At 36.8% G+C, this 18457-nt stretch overlaps 1 protein-coding gene across 1 annotated transcript; it reads left to right on the plus strand.

Moving 5' to 3' along the window:
- The first annotated feature begins 11332 nt into the window (after positions 1-11332).
- On the plus strand, positions 11333-13840 carry LOC147642244 (uncharacterized). Its single transcript, XM_086776693.1, has 6 exons — positions 11333-11805; positions 12240-12518; positions 12732-12797; positions 12938-13006; positions 13114-13188; positions 13492-13840. The coding sequence occupies exons 1-6, from the start codon at positions 11446-11448 to the stop codon at positions 13669-13671; spliced, it is 1029 nt and encodes a 342-aa protein (XP_086632819.1). The 5' UTR covers positions 11333-11445; the 3' UTR covers positions 13672-13840.
- The last annotated feature ends 4617 nt before the right edge of the window (positions 13841-18457 follow it).

An 18457-nucleotide genomic window follows, 5' to 3' on the forward strand; every position in this document is an offset into this window, starting at 1 on the left:
GTGATTGGTGTAATATAAGAATTTCTCAATCTCATTCTCGCTTCACATCTTTTAAGATGACAGACCCATTTTGTAGAGCTATGAGACATTGTCATACCATGCCATATGTACAAATCTACACATTGTATGCATGTCAAAATCAAGTGCACAAGAATAAACAACTGTAACAATAATATCAACAAAGACATCTTAACAAGAGATTTTTTTAATGCCTAAAACAAGGGTGTCATATGGTGGTAAATCTTCAAGATATGTTTGCATGGCTTTAATTAGAAGGCCATCCCCTCTCTTCCATATTAGTAGTTTATGATTAGGAATATCAATTATGGATTTCTTGATTGATTTCCAACTGTATTCATAACTTTTCAAATTTGGAAAATACACACAAATTCTACACTTGAAGACTTGAAAATTCTTAAATATTTTGAGGTTTAAGTTATGTATACCTAACTGACTGTTCAGAAAAGAACCGTCCTTTAGTGTAATTTTCACGGCTCAAATTGAGAAAAACCACTTGTAATTTTGCGTAGCCTTGATTCAAAATTTTGAAGTTTTAGTTATAAAACCGGTTAACTGATGCATTTTTTCAATAAAAACCAGTTGAGCTTGAAGGTCATCCTTTTTTTCATCGGCTAGAAAAAAGGTTTATTTCTGACACTCTACTCTACGGGAGAGAGGAAGGTTTGGGTGAAAACTCTATGGATTCATGGGATTGGAATTTGGCATACCATTTTTCTATTATTTTGTTTTTAAAAAGAATTGAAGTGGAGAAAGTGTTTTCAAGATGAAGATGTCCATCATCATCATTTATGTATGTGACAACCATAGTATAAATTTGAGATTTTCATAAAATTACCATTGGTAACATATTCCAAATTTAGAGTTACAATGTGGCAATTTTCGAGATCTGAAAGTTACAATTTGTAACTTTTTAGTCGTTTGGTTCCAAGGTGGTTACCACTGTGGTGACGACTCCTCAGCTGGCCTATATGCGTGACCTCTACGAATGCGAGCGTGACACGTATCAGGGGCAGGCGCTAATGTTTCCCCTGGGCCAGCAGGGGGGGTGATTGTGAACGTGCAGCTGCGGTTGACGTGTGACAGCGGAGGGCGCTGATTGGCGGAGGGGTGGCCAAGGGGGGCTGAGGTGGCCGGACATGTCAGGTGATGGTCGGGCGGGGCCCGAAGGGTCATGTGACATGGACTCGCTTTTTTTCGCAGGGCCAAAGGACCACTGACTCTAGAGCTGAGTCTGACAGTGTGAAATGGGGACCTAGGCCCAGAAACAAAAACTTAAAAGGTCCGCCTGCCAATCCTTTTTCCTGCAGAATGTCACGCCAAACCACATTACTACACAAAAAGGGGACCCGGGCCAATGCATCATGCTGACCCCGGTCATCATGACCTTTCACACGGAGACATGATGGCGGCCTGTATTTACTGCAAGCCCGCCCACACCCCCACACTCTACTCCCTTAGCTTCTAAGGTCCTGCCTAAGGTACATTTTGTTGGGTCTCCTTTATAGATTCCCCAAATTGGCTGCAATAATTTCGATTCTCTCCTCCCTCTCTCTCTCTCTCTCTATATGATTCAAGCCTATCCTGCTCCTACTCATTAACCATTCATGGCTAGGAACTTGGTCAAGAAACAAGGGTAAAACCCAGAGTCCACTTTTAAGTACACAACACCAGTGTCTTTGTCCCTTCACAGAATCATCATGCATGATTCTAGGTAAAAGAAACTAGCTCATCTCACACTTTTCAATTCTTGGAAGTTGGTGCACATGTACTTTTGGTCCAAAATGTCAAGAAGTTGATCTTGGTCTGTAATGGACACTTCACACCAAAGCCTGCATGTTTAAACCAATCAAAATAAAGGTGATGCTGATGAATAATACCCCAATTTAGCACTTAAAATTAGAAAAGTGTCGGGATTATAATGGAAATGTATAGTTCTTGTCCCTTGAAAATAAAGCAATGCAAAATTTCAATGGGATATACTACGGATTAGATTTTCAACTAGTGACTCCAACCATCCTAAAGGCCAATTAACACTTGTTGGAAGCAAGCTTTAAAGATTGTGGTGGTATCTTGAGCCTTATACTCCATGGCCTCTTTGAAAAGATACATGGGTTACCTCACATGAGGAAGACGAGGAGATGTGGAAGGCTTTAGAGGTGCCCCCAAATCCCTCCACCTTGTGTCGTCCCAATGTGGGCTACATGAGTGCTATTCCTCAAACCTTTAATTACATTAAGAGACCCTCTTGAAAGATTTCCTCAAGTCAAAGCTTTTCTTCACAAACTTACATAGAGTATAGTTGAGGAGAAAGTAAAGGTCACATTCTTTCATAACCCCTTCCATGGGAAAATTTTAAACTTTTTACAAAATTTGGTAAGGAACCAAAGAAGAAAGAATATTATGGAGCATGGGTTGTGTTATCACATGTATAAACTCGCCTATAGATTTTGCACTTCTATAAGTTCTCAAAATTGTAAGACATGTATTCATTTGAAATCTTTAATTAGAATTTTTGATTGGGTGTGAACCTTAAGAAAAGGTACCAATGGGTACCACTTTGCCTATTGTGTTCGTTCACAAAAGGGCTACCCGTGTATGCCATCCTCTTCCCTAAATTATGCTTCTTCAAAGTTACCTCTAGGTCTATGAAGCTTTCATGTTTTGAATTCAATGTTGCATCCTTTTCTCCCTTTGTGCACATCTTTGGAGTATCTCTAGAGTACCTTGGTACATTTCTAAGCTTCACTTTTTCTCATTTTTTGCAAATACATATGGTGTCCTTCGTTGATAAGGAGACATGGAGTTGGCCTTCCATTCCAAGATAAAGTTGTGCCAACTTGCTTCGATGACTTTTTTGAAATAAACTCTTCCATCAAACCAAGTTGCTTGTTCCCTATCCTTTGAACATTTTAAGTTTAGAAAAACATTATAGAGGCATCAATAAGGAGATTTTCCCATTTCAACAATACCAAAAACATGAAGATCCACGCTTTACAAATCTAGTCAAAGAGTCTCTTATAACACTATGAGGATGAGGGATACACTCTGATGCCATTTTTCAACCAAGGTTTACCTCTAATGAAACTTAGCTTTATGTGATAAGTTGTGTTTCCTTTGGTGAAGTATTTTGTAAAATTATAAATTGTCGATAAACCTTGGAAGAGTGAAAGTTTATAATAAAATGTATGTAATTCTTATTTTGTAAATAAATGTACTTTTTGTATGGTGTGCGCACAAGGGTAGCTTCCGCAGCAAGGAACAAAATGTAGAGAGTCATTTTCTCCAATAGTCCTTGAACTCTTCAACCTTAGTAAGAGAAAGGATTTACCATAGTCAAGGCCCCTCTTTTACACTGAGAGTATGATAACATTAGATTCCTTCATCTATTAATGGTGTGGGCTAACCTTATAAAGTGACTTAGTGATGCTCCCATGAGCTAGCACGATAAGGTTCAAAATCCAAGCCATGGGCTCATGGTTTTGATAGACCCCACATTTAGACCTTTTCCCCTTTTTCCATAAGAGACTAGTGGCTCTTTGGGGGCATAGCATGTGAGACTAGGAGTCCTTTATACATGGTGGGCTACTAGACAACTAGTAGGCAAGATTGTACAATTCCTTACATAAAAAGGACTATGATTGCCCATAAGTCATTGTCATCTTTCTTAATCACAACCAACAATTTCATCATTACCTATAGTTCATCATTCAGTTATGTTGTTAACTTATTGGAAGTCGAACTTTTGCTACGACATTTGGATCAATTGTAGATCAAAATGTTTCATTGGAAATATGCTAGGGGATATTAGAATTCTTTCACAACCTTCATATACCCCTTTTCCATGGCTAGATGTGATAAGTGAATGAAGGGGGTAAGAAGGGCTTCTTATGTAATATTTTAACTTGCAGTAAAGAAAAAATTTTCAATTCTTTTGGAGCATACAAATGATTTTAGAAGCTTCAACTGCAAAATTCTCTTTACATAAAAACAAGGAAGGGAGGATGCATTTGCCGATGTATGATGTTAAGTACTAATATAAATAGTGTAAAGGAGTACAATTGATTATACCACAAATGACATGATTGGATTAGAATAAAGGATTAGAGAAGCTAGTTCGTGAACTCATACAATCACACTCTTAGTAATAATTGAATCAAAATAATGCCAAATACCTTAGTCAAATAAGCTTCAGACAAAATTACAATTACACATAATTTTTTTGAAGATAATGCTTCAAGTCATAATTGTTATCTTCTAGACATTGGTTTAAGTCATGAATAAAATTAGTGACTGTGATTATGGTTGTGACTTAAATAAATTATCTCATTTAGCATTATTAGACATTTTGTTATATCTCACCATCTCCTAAGCAAGGTAATTTAGGACTTGTCCAAGGTGACTATGAAAGTCTGATGCATAAATGTACACAAACAAAAGAGTGTGTTTTCTCTTGTATTTAAGTTTGATATTTTATTAAATGTGTGTTACAATAGTGTCTCTAGGCATCCCTTTCACTATTGCACATGGCAAATCATTTTATGCATAATTGTAAGTGGATTTCATTAATGCTAAGGGCACATGACTACATTACACCAATAGGATTGTCCTTCTTACTTTCACAAGTTAAGATATAGCCATTGAGACCCACTAAATCCTAATAGAGTAAACAAATATAATACATGGATTATCCTTCTTACTTTCACAAGTTAAGATAAAGCCATCGAGACCCATTAAACCCTAATAGAGTAAACAAATATAATCCATGGTATTAAATCCATTCTTGGAGAATATTTTAAAGGTCTATATTGATCATTATTACAAAATAAGGAGAAAAATGAAAATAAGGAAGGAAGAAGGTGAATGGAGGAGTGAGGTGGAAAGGGAAGGTGAGCGGGTTAAGTGTGTGAGGGATGTGGGGTTGGGGTTTTCACCATATTCAAACCGTATATATCACATGTGCTTGAGGTTGTTTTTTTACCTATAAAATGTCCACTTTTTTTAACTCCACTTTTGTAAATTTGAAGATCCCGAAATTGCCTCTTTTTCGCACCAAGATTATGGTTCCTTCACATTTTCAAAAGAATAGCCCTTATGTACATAAATGGTTCTCCAAGTCCATGAAAACATGTCTTACTCTTTTTATTGAACTCATGTACTTAATGGTATAAAAAATTATTAATAGGCCTGTGAATGCGCTTTTCAAATACTTCTTGCAAATGACAACAAACTCTCTCCAGTTAATAAGATTGCTTTATGAATATGGATGCTTTTTCTATAGACATTTGATTTTGATTGTGAAAGAAAAATAGTAATTGAAAAAACTTCCAAATTATAGTTAAAAAGGAAATGGAATTAAAAAAAAGATAAATGGTTCACCTTTAGGTTGAATTTGTATCTCAACAATTATGTGGGTATCAAGGTTTTATGAATTAGGAAATTACACATGCATATTTTTTTTTTGTGAAAAGAGATATTAAAAAGAGCTTTATCAACAATTATGTGACTATCAAAGTTTTATGCATTAGGAAATTTTGAAAAAAGATATAGAAAAAGTCCTCACATTAAAAGAGATCTAAAAAGAATTGTTCACATTGAAAGGATTTGCAAATAAATAAATAACTAAATGTTTTCATCATTATACTAATGTTCTACTTCCTTATTTAATATTTGGTATGTAAACAAGTGTAATTTCTTCCTATAATTGTAGACATTGTAAGCATCATACACTTCAATGTCATGGTATGAGGACAAAACATATTGTAGAGAACATACAAGGAATGGATTTCAAAGGGGTTGGGAAGGGGGGTGGGTCGGGCTTGGAGAAAGAAAGTATAACTTATTCAATTTTCTTTTTGGCCTATAAGACCAATGATGATGAGTAGAAATACATAAGGTATCTTTCGAAGTTCTAAAGAGCATCACAAGAAATCAATTGGAGCAAGGAATTGTAAGAAATACATGACCACCTCACCTATAGAATGATAAGGACCGTCACATGCATAGGTTCATTGTGTTTCATAATGTCATAAGGACCTCATTTGACAACTAATGTGAGAAGGACTAGTCAAATGATGTGGTTTTGTAATAATGATGTCATGCATATATATATGTGGCTATTGATATGAATAGTGACCACATCCCACACAATGTGATTAAAATAGATTGAATGAAATAGCTTGATTATGTTTCATAATGTCATATTAAGGACCTCATTTGAAAACTAGTGGCCATGATTGTGTCTTTGTGACCACACATTCATGTGCATGAGTGTTCTCTCTCTCTCTCTCTCTCTCTCTCTCTCTCTCTCTCTCTCTCTCTCTCTCTCTCTCTCTCTCTCTAAATGTTTACACATCAAGGTCCCTCGATCGAGAGATCCTAGATTTAAGTCCCATCCCTACACTTTGGTGCCATCATATGGATCATTGGCTTGGTTATGATGTTCATTAAATGGGCGATGAATGCAATGAACAATGCTAATGCTATTCTTTATACTTTCTCATTAATTTTTTATTCCTAATATTTTGATGTTGTATTTCAAAAGTATTGAATTCTTTATGAGAGTTTTTGGTTGTTTTTTGACTTTGATTTGGTTGAAATGTCTATCTACTCTATTCTTCTTGTTTTGGGAGTGATTGGTTGAATTGCCTATCTACTCTATTCTTCTTGTTTTGGGAGTGATTCTTCTTCTCTGACCCCGGCTCGAAAAACAAAAACAAAAAAATTGGTTGAATTGGCACTTTCTTGCTTCTTTAAAATTAATTATTCTTAGTTGTTTGATTCCAAGTGCTCAATCATCTATTTATTCTTAGAATAATTCCTTTAAACATATGTAATGCTAATTTTACTTTCTTTAGAGCACTTCTAGCATGTTTGGATTTTGTGTCTCTATACTTAGTACTTTCTTAGGTTTTAACATAAAAAATTACTTGAATAAGAAAATTCAATTTAAGTATTAGCTCCATTGCAAGTTTAATTAACCACTTGAAGAGCATCCACCTCAGATCATTTGGTTAGAAAAAAACATAGTCTTGCATTCATAGGTATTAAGAGCTTGTGACACATTTTTGAGTTGAAATTTATTTATAGTTCATTTTAGTATTTGATCTTAAATTTTTTCATTTATTGTACTAAATACTTAGTTTGATGTAAGTAGAAGTATTAGTAAAAAAGTTTTGTTAGGTTTCTTGTGATAACACGTTGTGATAGTACAACAAATAAGGGATGTTGATGACACACGTCTTCAATTGTTATCACATATATTCTAACACTTTTTCTTGTGACCTAGGTTGGCCATCTCCACCCCCTCTCCACCTAAGCCTCTGAGTTGGAATTGTCTACTTTCTTCACTAGGTCTCCTTGATATTCTCTACTTTCAAGTTTAAGTTTTTATTAATACATGTCATTGCCTCCCAGGTCTTGATTTTTATATATTTCCTCATAAGATCACTCTTTTTATTAATTGTTTGTCGGTAGCATACTACTAAAAACCAAATGGTTGAGTAATATATTATCCATGTAGCATACTATAATGTCCAAGCAAATAATTGGGTTTAATTCTATCTTTGTATGGTCAAGTTAATAGTGGATAGAAACATTTAATGCACATATATTACAGTAGTTTTCAAGAAAAAATCTTACTATGCCGCTTTTGGAAACTCCGTGGACAATGCCTTTGGCCAAGTTTAAGTGTCCCATTAGAGAAGGCTATAAGCTAAGCAAAGTGCCTTGATACCAATGCATGAAGCTCAAGAGTGTAAATATTTGAAAAGAAGAACATCATACTCACACTAATAGCCACTAGCTTAGATAAATAAAACATGAAACATAAAGAGTGCAATAACTCTATCATTTGTAAAGTAATAGTTAAGTATACTACTAATTTTCTAACGCATGAAGTAGTGGGTAGTGACTAGCCTAAATTGATCACAAATGTGCACAAATAGTTCAATCATGTGGCTAGAAGCTTAAAGAAAAATTTCCTCTTGACCTTATATAACCATCAAGCCTTAAAGTGCAAGTGCATCCATGTTAAAATAGGAGGCCGTTCTAAATATTATGCCATGAGGCGTTGGCATATATCTATTCCTCTGTGTTGTTACATACACATATGCACACACACATACACACATGCACGTGTGATTGCATACGCGTGTACACATAGACATGTAGACCTATGTGCGTGCATGCACACGTGCACACACACACGTGTGTTGTGTGTGTGTGGGGGAGAGAGAGAGAGAGAGAGAGAGAGAGAGAGAGAGAGAGAGAGAGAGAGAGAGAGAGAGAGAGAGAGAGAGAGATTACTATTGACATGTATGAAAGGCCAGAATGGTTTGAAAAGTCAAAGTGCTAGAAAATGCATATAATCTATAAAATTGGAGGAGACCTATAGAATCCATCATGTAACATAAGATGTAAATGAATAAATGAAGAATACATCATATTTTATATAGTTTAAAAGAATTAAGGATGCCTATATTATCCCATATAGATTTCATAATAAAAGATGAAATGAAGTAGGATATAATGTGGAATAAGCAACTTAATGTCACATTCAGGTTGCTAGAACTTGATTAATTTTTTTGCAAGTTCTCCTCTCTTAGAGGGCTCTAAAATTTCACTTTGATAAGGAAATAAGGTTACAAAGATGTATGAGAATATCAACTTTCGAGGGGCTATGTGCTAATCCCTTCATGCATCTAAGGAATACGCATAGGATTCCCCTTTGGTTCCTTTCCCATCTCATGGTCACTGTGGGCTCTGAGTGCTTAAAATAGCAAGTTGTTTAGAGGATAGTTTGTTTAGAAGACTCTATTTGGTGGGGCCCTCTCAAGTTGTGTTCTCTTGTTGAGGGTCTTGATGTCTTTGCATCGGCATGTGGTTCACACAACTTGTCAATGTTCTTGAAGAATGACAAAAGGAGTTTCTCATTTTAGTCTCCTTCTCTTCTTTCAACTCTCATGCCTGTATCTCTATGCCTTTGTATCTCACACAACAATATGATTTTTCATATTCTATGACCCATCAAAGGGGCCTTCCTTGACATCCCCCTTCTTCATATTATATGACCCATTGAAGGGGCCTTCCCTAACGATGATCCCCTCCCCCGCCCCCTTCTTATGTCTAAAATGGTGGTTGAAGCGTTCTTTGATTTCATATAGGCTTTAAAGGATGGCATGCTACTAAGTTTCAATATCATGCATATTACAAATGTGGTTGAATAATTTCAATTCATATAGCATGTCAGGCTTCAAAGGGTGGCATGCTACTTAGACCTCAACATCATGCATATTGTAAATGTGGTATACTTGATTCTCTCAAGTGATTTTTATCTCTTTGCCATTAGCTTCGACATGGAGTATGTGTGATGACATTTTGAACTAGTTGAAGAGCATGTGATATGTGAGTTTCTAAGTATCCTTACATCTAGATTAACCAATGCACCACAAGATAGGATGATATCTATGTCCTTGGGTACATATATGCCATATATTACCTTCTCATGTGTTTGCCCTTGTTATTGAAATAGTGTCCCCTTTTCAACAAACTTAAATTTTAAAAAAACCACATAGAATATCAAATTTATCAATTTATTTTGTGAATTTGTTTTAGAAATTTCATTTATAAAACACACTTGTTAAACTTGTTTGTTATCTTACATATTTTTTAGTTCAACCTTTAGCGAAACAAGTTGCTATCACATGAATAAATTCATGTAGGGTCATCACAAGGATGTTAAAACAAGCTTACCACCTATGTCACACACGGGCTGATGGGAAAATAGTAGCTTCCATGGTTGGATCAAGCTCAATCCACACATTTAGCTTCACAAAGAGTATATAGATTTTGGCATGCCAAAGCATGAAGATAGATAACCGTACCCATGGCCTCTCTTCCACAATTACATCATCAATATTTTAAATAACAAGGGCAACTACATGCACTATACAATAAGGATATACAACAAGGAAATAAAAAGAATTATTATAAGTATATCTAGCATATATATGTACCCAAGGACATAGATACCGCCTAGAATGATCCTATAATGAGATCATCTTGTGGTGCATGGGTTAATCTAGATGCAAGGATACTTGGAAACTCACATGTCACATGCTCTTCAACCAGCTCAAAGTGACATCACACATACTCTTCAACCAGCTCAAAGTGACATCACACATACTCCACATTGAAGCTGATGGGAGAGAGACAAAAATCACTAGAGAGAATCAAGTATGCCACATTTGTAATGCACGAGGTTGAGACTTTGCACCTCTCAGCATGCCATCCTTTTAAGCCTATGAAATCAAAGAGAATGCTTCAACAAAAGCCCTGTGTATCAAGTGCAATCAAAAGGTGTTTTCAAGTTACCCCCTTAGTTGTGAATTTTTACCCTCTAAAATGATCCCTTTTTTACAAACTTATTTTTTAATCATATAAAATATCAATTTTATTCAATATTTTTGTGATTAATTTCATTTAAAAAGCACTCTTGTTGAACTTGTTTGTTATTGTACGTGTTTCTTAGTGCACCCTTTCGCGAAATAAGTTACCACCATCACACAAATAAATTCACACAGGGGTGTCATAAGAATGTTAACAAGCTCACCATCTATGTCATGTAATGTCCAAAAAAGTGTTTAGCTTGGACAAGTTAGACAAGACTTAGGCACGGACAAATACGATAGGCCACTCAATTACTTTTGTCTGTACGGTCACTACGTAAAAACCCCATGTAACACGTGCGTTCAATATGCATGGTTAGAAAACCCCATGTAACTACGGATTTTTATAAGCTCGACACACTCCTGGTATGAATTTTGATATGATGAAAGGACTCATGATGTACATATTATTTTTCTCACTTTTTGGATTGAAAAAATGGCTTATGTATGGTTTTTTTAAAAAAACTCCATATGTGAGCACATAACCCCTTATGTTGAACTCACGCATGCTATCGTTTTTAAAACTTTTACTCCTTGTGCAGCCCCCCACTCCCCAAAGGGTGCCTGCTAAGGTTGCCCATATGGGTGACAAGGTCCTTATGTGTAAACTACTAAACACCCTACTAAACTTGAAAGTGGTCTTATCCACAAAGGGGCAACTATATATACATATATACATATATATATATATACATACATATATATATATATATATATATATATAGGGGAGTAATTTGTCGATTTGCAGCGAATAGGAGCTTGTGCCCGGTTATCCACAATGCTGAAGCAAGCATTGGTTAGTTAGAAGTCGCTAGTTTAGCGGTTTATTTAGCAGCAGTAGCTTTACTACATATTGTCGGGCCAGCTCTTACTATGAGGAGAAGCTAATTGCTGCTGTCGACACAGTAACACACACACACACACACACACACACACACACACACACATATTGAGAGAGGTTGCCTGCACCTTGCCCCCCATGTGTGACCAAGCTCCTACTCATGAACCCCTCATGGGACCTTACACTTGGCCTCCTAAGGTTCCACCTTATGATAATTTTTTGCACCATTTCCTCTCTCGCAGCTGCTCCATGCCTCCTCCTCACCCAGACCCCCAGCTGGAGCTCTTCCGCAGGCTTGTCATTAATGGTGGTGAAGCTGATTGCTTGGCTTCTCACGCAGAAGATCATGGCCTTCTGCAAGGTAATGCCTTTCTCATGGCGCAATTGCAGCATCAGCAGCTAATTGCCGTAGCTGACCTGCAATCACCTGCACAATTAAGCTCTCTGCCTGTACCGAAGAGAAGCAGAGAATGCAGTGCTCATCTTAGTCAGGCCAAGGTAACAAAAACAATAATTTATTAATGGTGATAGCTAATCTTTTTAAGTAATATCTCAAGCTTTAATTACACTAAGGCATACCAGTATTATTAGTAGGTTTACTTAATCTAGGTCTTTATTTTTGGTGGCACCATTTGCTTGTCAGTTTTCCTCCTCCTCCTTTTGTTTGCCCCACAACAAGCTGCCTTGTGACTAAGGTTTACTCAGTTGATTATTACTCCAATTATACTTAATTATCACCGCACATCAACCATCTTGCTCCTCTTTATTTATTTATTTATTTGTGTGTGTGTTTGTCTATGCTTTGCCTTGATCATTACTAGAGAAAATGCTCATTAATATCAAGTTGTGAGAGCTTCAAGTTGAGACTAATTTTAATTATGCTGCCATAATTCTATGTGCTGATCAATCAAAACTTTGTGTGAATACTGCAGGAGCACGAGGTCGCTAATGGCTCTTTGAAGCGCCAGAAGAGTTTGCCCATTAAGAAAGAAGAGCTCATAAGTACTAGGGATGACAAGGGCAGGATTAATGCATCATTAGGTGGAAAAGCAACGGCTAAATCAAGTGGGGTTAAGGCTAAGACGCCCACTAAGCCAGCAGAGGCTCAAGCTCCATTGCCCACTAAGCCTGCAGAGCCCCCTAAGACCGATTACATACACGTAAGAGCAAGGCGAGGACAGGCCACAGATAGCCATAGCTTGGCTGAGAGGGTAAAAAGCCAACAGTTCACAAGATTTCAATTTTAAATTGGAATATTTTCGAGCTATTACTGCAATTATCAATAAATTATGAGAGAGAGAGAAGCATTTTCCATTACAAAATCAATCAATCCCTCTCTCTCTACACACACGCACACACACAGTGGAATTGTGGCCAACATCTGCTGCCTTTCAGCCACAATTTTGCTGCTTTTTTTTCCCCAGGTCCGACGAGAGAAAATCAGCCAAAGAATGCGCTTTTTGCAAGATCTTGTTCCGGGCTGCAGTAAGGTAAAATACCAATAAATAATTATTATTTATTATATGTTTGGTTTATAAATAAGCAATTTATAATTAACACAAGATGATAGGGTTATCACCTTGCTAAATAAGATATTAACATTATTAATCCTTGTTTATTATGGTGTTAGATAACTGGGAAAGCCATGATGCTTGACGAGATTATCAACTACGTGCAATCGCTCCAACACCAAGTAGAAGTAAGGGTTTTCACTCAAATTAGCGTTCCTTTTGGGTACTTTGAGTAACTTTCTCTTCGATTAATCCTTGCCTCTTTGATTAATCCTTTCCTCTTTGAGCTATGTAGTTCTTAGCTATGAAGTTGGCAGCTTCGAACCCGAACCTAGACTTCGGCTTCGACAGCTTCATCATGGAAGGGGAGGTATGCCTAATTTAGTTTTATGATGTTGCTATTCTTCATTTACACTTATCTAGCATTTGTCATTCTATATACTCTGGTTTCATAATGCTATACCTCAACCAAGTCAAGTCAAAGCACTTGGATTAACCACCAACTAATAGTTTTCATTAGTGGATTTTACAATGCTACACTTCAATCAATTAGATAAAGCACTGACTTTAATACTTTTTCTCTTTGAAAGTATCACTTCATCTTCTATTTGTTCACCTAACACTAAGCACTTACTAGCAAATGACTTCTTGACAAAGATTAGTGCTTTTGCAGACTCCTACTACTCTTGTTGAGGTGAATGGAGCTTGCCCTGATATGGTCACCAATGCAATTGAAACTCAATGCCCCAGTTACATGGATTTGCAAAACCTCTCCCCCTTTTATACCTTAAGGTCATGTGATGATAAAGATTTGACCTTCATTAGCGATGTCTCCACTAACAGCCTCATGTAATAGCCATTTTTGGGCTCTTATTTCACGCCCTTGAATGGCATCCCAAGCTTAAAATCTCAATCACTGATTATGCCATTAGTACTCTAAATGAGGGTAACATTTATCACATTTATCTATTATTATGCTTACACACAAACCATTATATGTAAGTTATCTTCCTTGAAGAAAAGAGTCATTGGTCAAAAGTAGACATGGTCACATGATGCTTTGATCATCATTGTGTACAAAATTAGTGCACATGTATTGCTTGGCTGTCCAAACTTTACCTTATGACATTGAAATTATTAGGGTGTCCGCATTAAATTGGTTAGAGCTCCCTAAGTGGTTGCTTAAGCTCACAGCCATTCTCTTCCAATGTAATTATACTAATGTAAATATGGGCGTTCTCTGTGTGTGTGTCCCTCTCTCTCTCTCTCTCTCTCTCTCTCTCTCTCTCTCTCTCTCTCTCTCTCTCTCTCTCTCTCTCTCTCGTGTACCTATATGGACAAAAGCTATTTTCTTTCACATTTAGGTTGACAGTGTATATGTGGATTATGTAATAAAAGCTAGGAGCTAGATGTCAACATTTTGCTAAAAAGTGGACAGGACACTGTGCATATTGTAAGCCATGTTCATGTTACATGTTTTTATTGAGACAAGAATGGTCTACAATGAGATCAAAGTAGCCACAATATTTTTGTCATAATGCCAAGCCATTCTACTGTTTATTAATTTAAATTTTCAAAGAAAAGTTTGAAGTATAAACACACGCCACTCTCACACACACCACTCTCACAAACACACTAACCAAACTAGGATACCACTTGTTGCAAGTTTTTTTTCTTTGCATTGTCTTTCAAGCCTCTTTCTTTCAAAAGCCTTACATATTGGCAATCAAATATTGAAGGAATGTAAAATTTTGGGTTGAGATGGATCTACTAAAACTAAACTTGGTAGTATAGAGATAATGTACACCAATGCTAAAGCTAAATGAAAAAATGTGTACTCAAAAATGAAACTCAACAAAATTGCATGCATAAGGTTAATGCTAAAACAATAATGAGAAGGGAGAATTAACCAATCTTGAAGATTTTATGTAAACAAGGACCCAATCTAATGTGAACTTTATGAGCTCTAATCACTTGCTTACAAAAATAATTCGTAGAGCTCTTTTATAGATAAAGGGTTGTTGATACAGACACTACAAGACAAGGGGGGGCTACGCATCACTTCAGTGTCAAGTGATGCATTAGATACATCGTTAAACATCGATCTAAATGTCACTTTTAATGATGTTTAAATGTCAAAAATCTTACCCGTTTGGCTATGTGTTGAGTTTAAGTGTCACATTTTGTGACACTTGGAGTGACATTTTGTCACTCTAAGTGACACTTGGAGTGACACTAAACATCACTCTGTCACTTAGAGTGACACTAAACATCACTCCAAGTGTCACACAAGTGTTGTTTGGTGTCACGAAAGTTCATAAATGTGATGTTTAGTATCACTCTAAGTGTCACTTTTGTGACACTTTATGTCACTTTTAGTATTATTTCTGTGACACTAAACATTAGAGAAACACTTTTGTGATACTAAATGTCACTTAAGTGTCATAAAAGTGACGTTTAGTGTCACAAGTGTGATGTTTAGCATTACTCTAAGTGTCACTTAACATCACCTTTAGTATTATTTTTGTGACACTAAACGTCATTGTTAATCACTATAAGTTTGAATGATGTTGTGATTAATAGTTATAAACGGTTCTATTCCCACACACACTTATTCTTTGCTAATTCTCTCTCTCTCTCTCTCTCTCATTATTTTGTGGCTAATTCATTTGGTGCATATCTTTGGTGCTCACACTTGGTTGTTGGAAATAGGGTTGCAGGAATGCGTACGCATGCACGCACGCACACACACACACACACACACACACACACTCACAGTGGGAAAGCTCAAGAGAGCACACAATATGATGATAGATAGATAATGAATGTGTGATGTACAAAGAAGATAAGTATGCCCCAAGATGGGTGTATACTAGCACGGAGGAAAAAACCTCCTAAAGAGGGAAAAAGTGCCTTTGCTGGTCCTAGTATGTTCATACACATCACTACCAAATATGGCTATAAATCCCCCTTGGAAGTGATGATGTGAAGAAGGGGTGAGTTGGCACTAGAAATATAGAGACGTGCCAGGCCCTTTGGATTGTAATGGGGAGCATAGATTAGTTCCCAAAGGGAAGTAAGTTTAAAGCTTTGGGAAAAGCTTCAAACTTCTCTCGTGGGAGAGCCTTCGTGAATAAATCTACCAAGTTGTCATGTGTTGGCACATAAGCCAAGCTGATTTTCCATGCAGAGAATCTCTCCCTCACTATAACACATCGGGGGCATAACATCATTTATTTTGTCGGGATGTTGGGGATTCCGCTCGCTGCTCAGCAGAGAAATAGCACTACTAGGCTACGCTCATAGCAACAAATTTCTGCTGTTCCACAGCGCTTATAGTAGCAATGAAATTTTGTTGCTGCTGAGTGATGCCATTTCTTAATTGCATGCAAAATAGCAATCATCTCTTGGTCATACACATGCATCTCCATCTCTTTGTCATCAAGTTTGTGGCTCGCATAAGAAATGACTCCATGGTCTTGGTACAACACCGCAGCAATGCCTCTTCTACATGCATCTGCCCTCTAATAGTGAAAGGCTTAGAGAAATCCGGACATACCAAGATAAGTGCCGAAGTAAGTATTCTTTTCAGCTCATCAAAACTCTTTTGTGCTGTTACATCCCAAAAGAATTCTTCTTTCTTTAACTTATTTGTCAAAGGAGCTACTATATGTGCATACTTCTCAATGAGTCGGTGATAGAATGATGAGAGACCTAAGAATCACTACAAGACACTGCTGCCGTACACACGTTCAATACACGTGATAAGTTACGGGCGCGTGTATGGTCGCACATGTATATGAGTAGTATCGGGCGCGTGTATATTGGCATCTAAATTCGCGTGTATATTGGTTTCAGAAATGCGTCTACCAGTGCATGTATATTGGCATCTAAATTCACGTGTATACTGCTTTCAGAAACGCATGTATCAGCGCGTATATATACGCGCAATTATACACGCTTTATTACACGCGAGAACTTTATTAAGAAAAACTCTATTCCTTTACAAAATTAAAAACCATTTTCTTTAAACCATCTCATAGTACATTACAATATATATCATTACACAATCCCACTACATGCATTTACAACAATGTAATATATTCAAAAATAAATCATGAGATGATAATTAAAAGACAACATATACAATAGAAATGTCATCAATTTAGAACGATACAGTGATGGATTGGTTAGGGTTCGATCTCATCTTCAATAAGATCCATCCTTGCCAAATGATCAACATCAATATCCATTTGATCAATTTGTAAGACTACGATTAAATTTATTCCACTATCGATATTCTGTCCATTGATAATGGTATCGATGCACTGATCATCCTCATCAACATCACCATCATCCTCAATGGTAGGGTCATCCTTATGATCATGAGAAATGGCACGCTCATCCTCATTATCATGATCATCTCTTATTTCTTGATCATCGATCACAACATCTTCATTGGCATGTTCGACATCATCTTCATTGCGGCTTGCTACATCCTCCATATGCTCCATATCAGTGAATGTATTATAAATCACTTTGGAACGTGGTGCAATAGGGATGACATACCACCATTTAATGTCATGCACCATTGGCAGATAGATAACCTACTCAAATACACATACTGCAGTAATTAATTAGTATATCAAAAGTCAAGGGGTACGCGAGCTTAGATATATATGTACACGAAACACATTAGTAAAAAAATGCATACCTGCTCACATTGTTGTGGCAATACGAGCCTATCTTTCTTTGTTTGCCAAAACTTTGTAGAGTCAATAGTTACATAGCCACTTGCATGGCGTTTTATCATTGCATTAGGTCCTTTTTCCACCACGTTCATTTGCCATTTGACATCCAAAACATACACAAAGAAGCGACGAAAGTCAAGCCTAAATATGTCTTGGATTGTGCCACAATAATCATCCATTTTTCCATTGGCTCCCTCAAAGCTACTAATGACACCGCAATCTTGTGTATTCCTCTTTTCATTAATTCTTTGTGTTCGAAAATGCTTGCCTTCACACCATATAGCATTGAACATAGTGCACTGGACCAAAATAGAAGCAATATTTGTGTAAGCAATGTGAATAAGTATTAAAAACAAATCACTTACAACTAATGCAATGTGAATAAATATTAAAAGCAAATCACTTACAACTAATGCAAAACATTAGTTCTATGTACCTTTAACATGCATCCTCGTGCATACTCCCATTCTTCCGCCGTGATATGCAGCCCCTCGCCGCTCTCTGCTCTCTCCATTTCCTCATGCAACCAATCAACATGGATATCATTCGGAAGTGTTGCTAGATGCTTAGGGTATGCCTTACGAGAGCCATGTTGCCTCCGAAAGAGAGCTCTTTCTGCTTGCCTTTTTGTCTTTGCATCCTCATATCTTGTAACCCATCTGCTCATCACATCACTATTAAGGATGCAAGTGAAATTGAGATCATCAATCAATGTTCTGTCAATTACTTTACTCTGTCCTTTTCCTTGAGGCACAATAGAGGTCATCCTCAAGTCCTCTTCATTGCTCCATAGTCGCGGCAAAGAGCTGTCCACCTGACCAAGAAATTCTGAAATATATACAAGAGACTCTTGTATCAACCAACCCTCGGCCATGCTTCCTTCGGGCC

The sequence above is a fragment of the Cibotium barometz genome, chromosome 1 (genome assembly GCF_041138505.1).
Source record: "Cibotium barometz isolate CiBa-2024 chromosome 1, ASM4113850v1, whole genome shotgun sequence".
NCBI classification, from domain to species: Eukaryota; Viridiplantae; Streptophyta; class Polypodiopsida; order Cyatheales; family Cibotiaceae; genus Cibotium; species Cibotium barometz.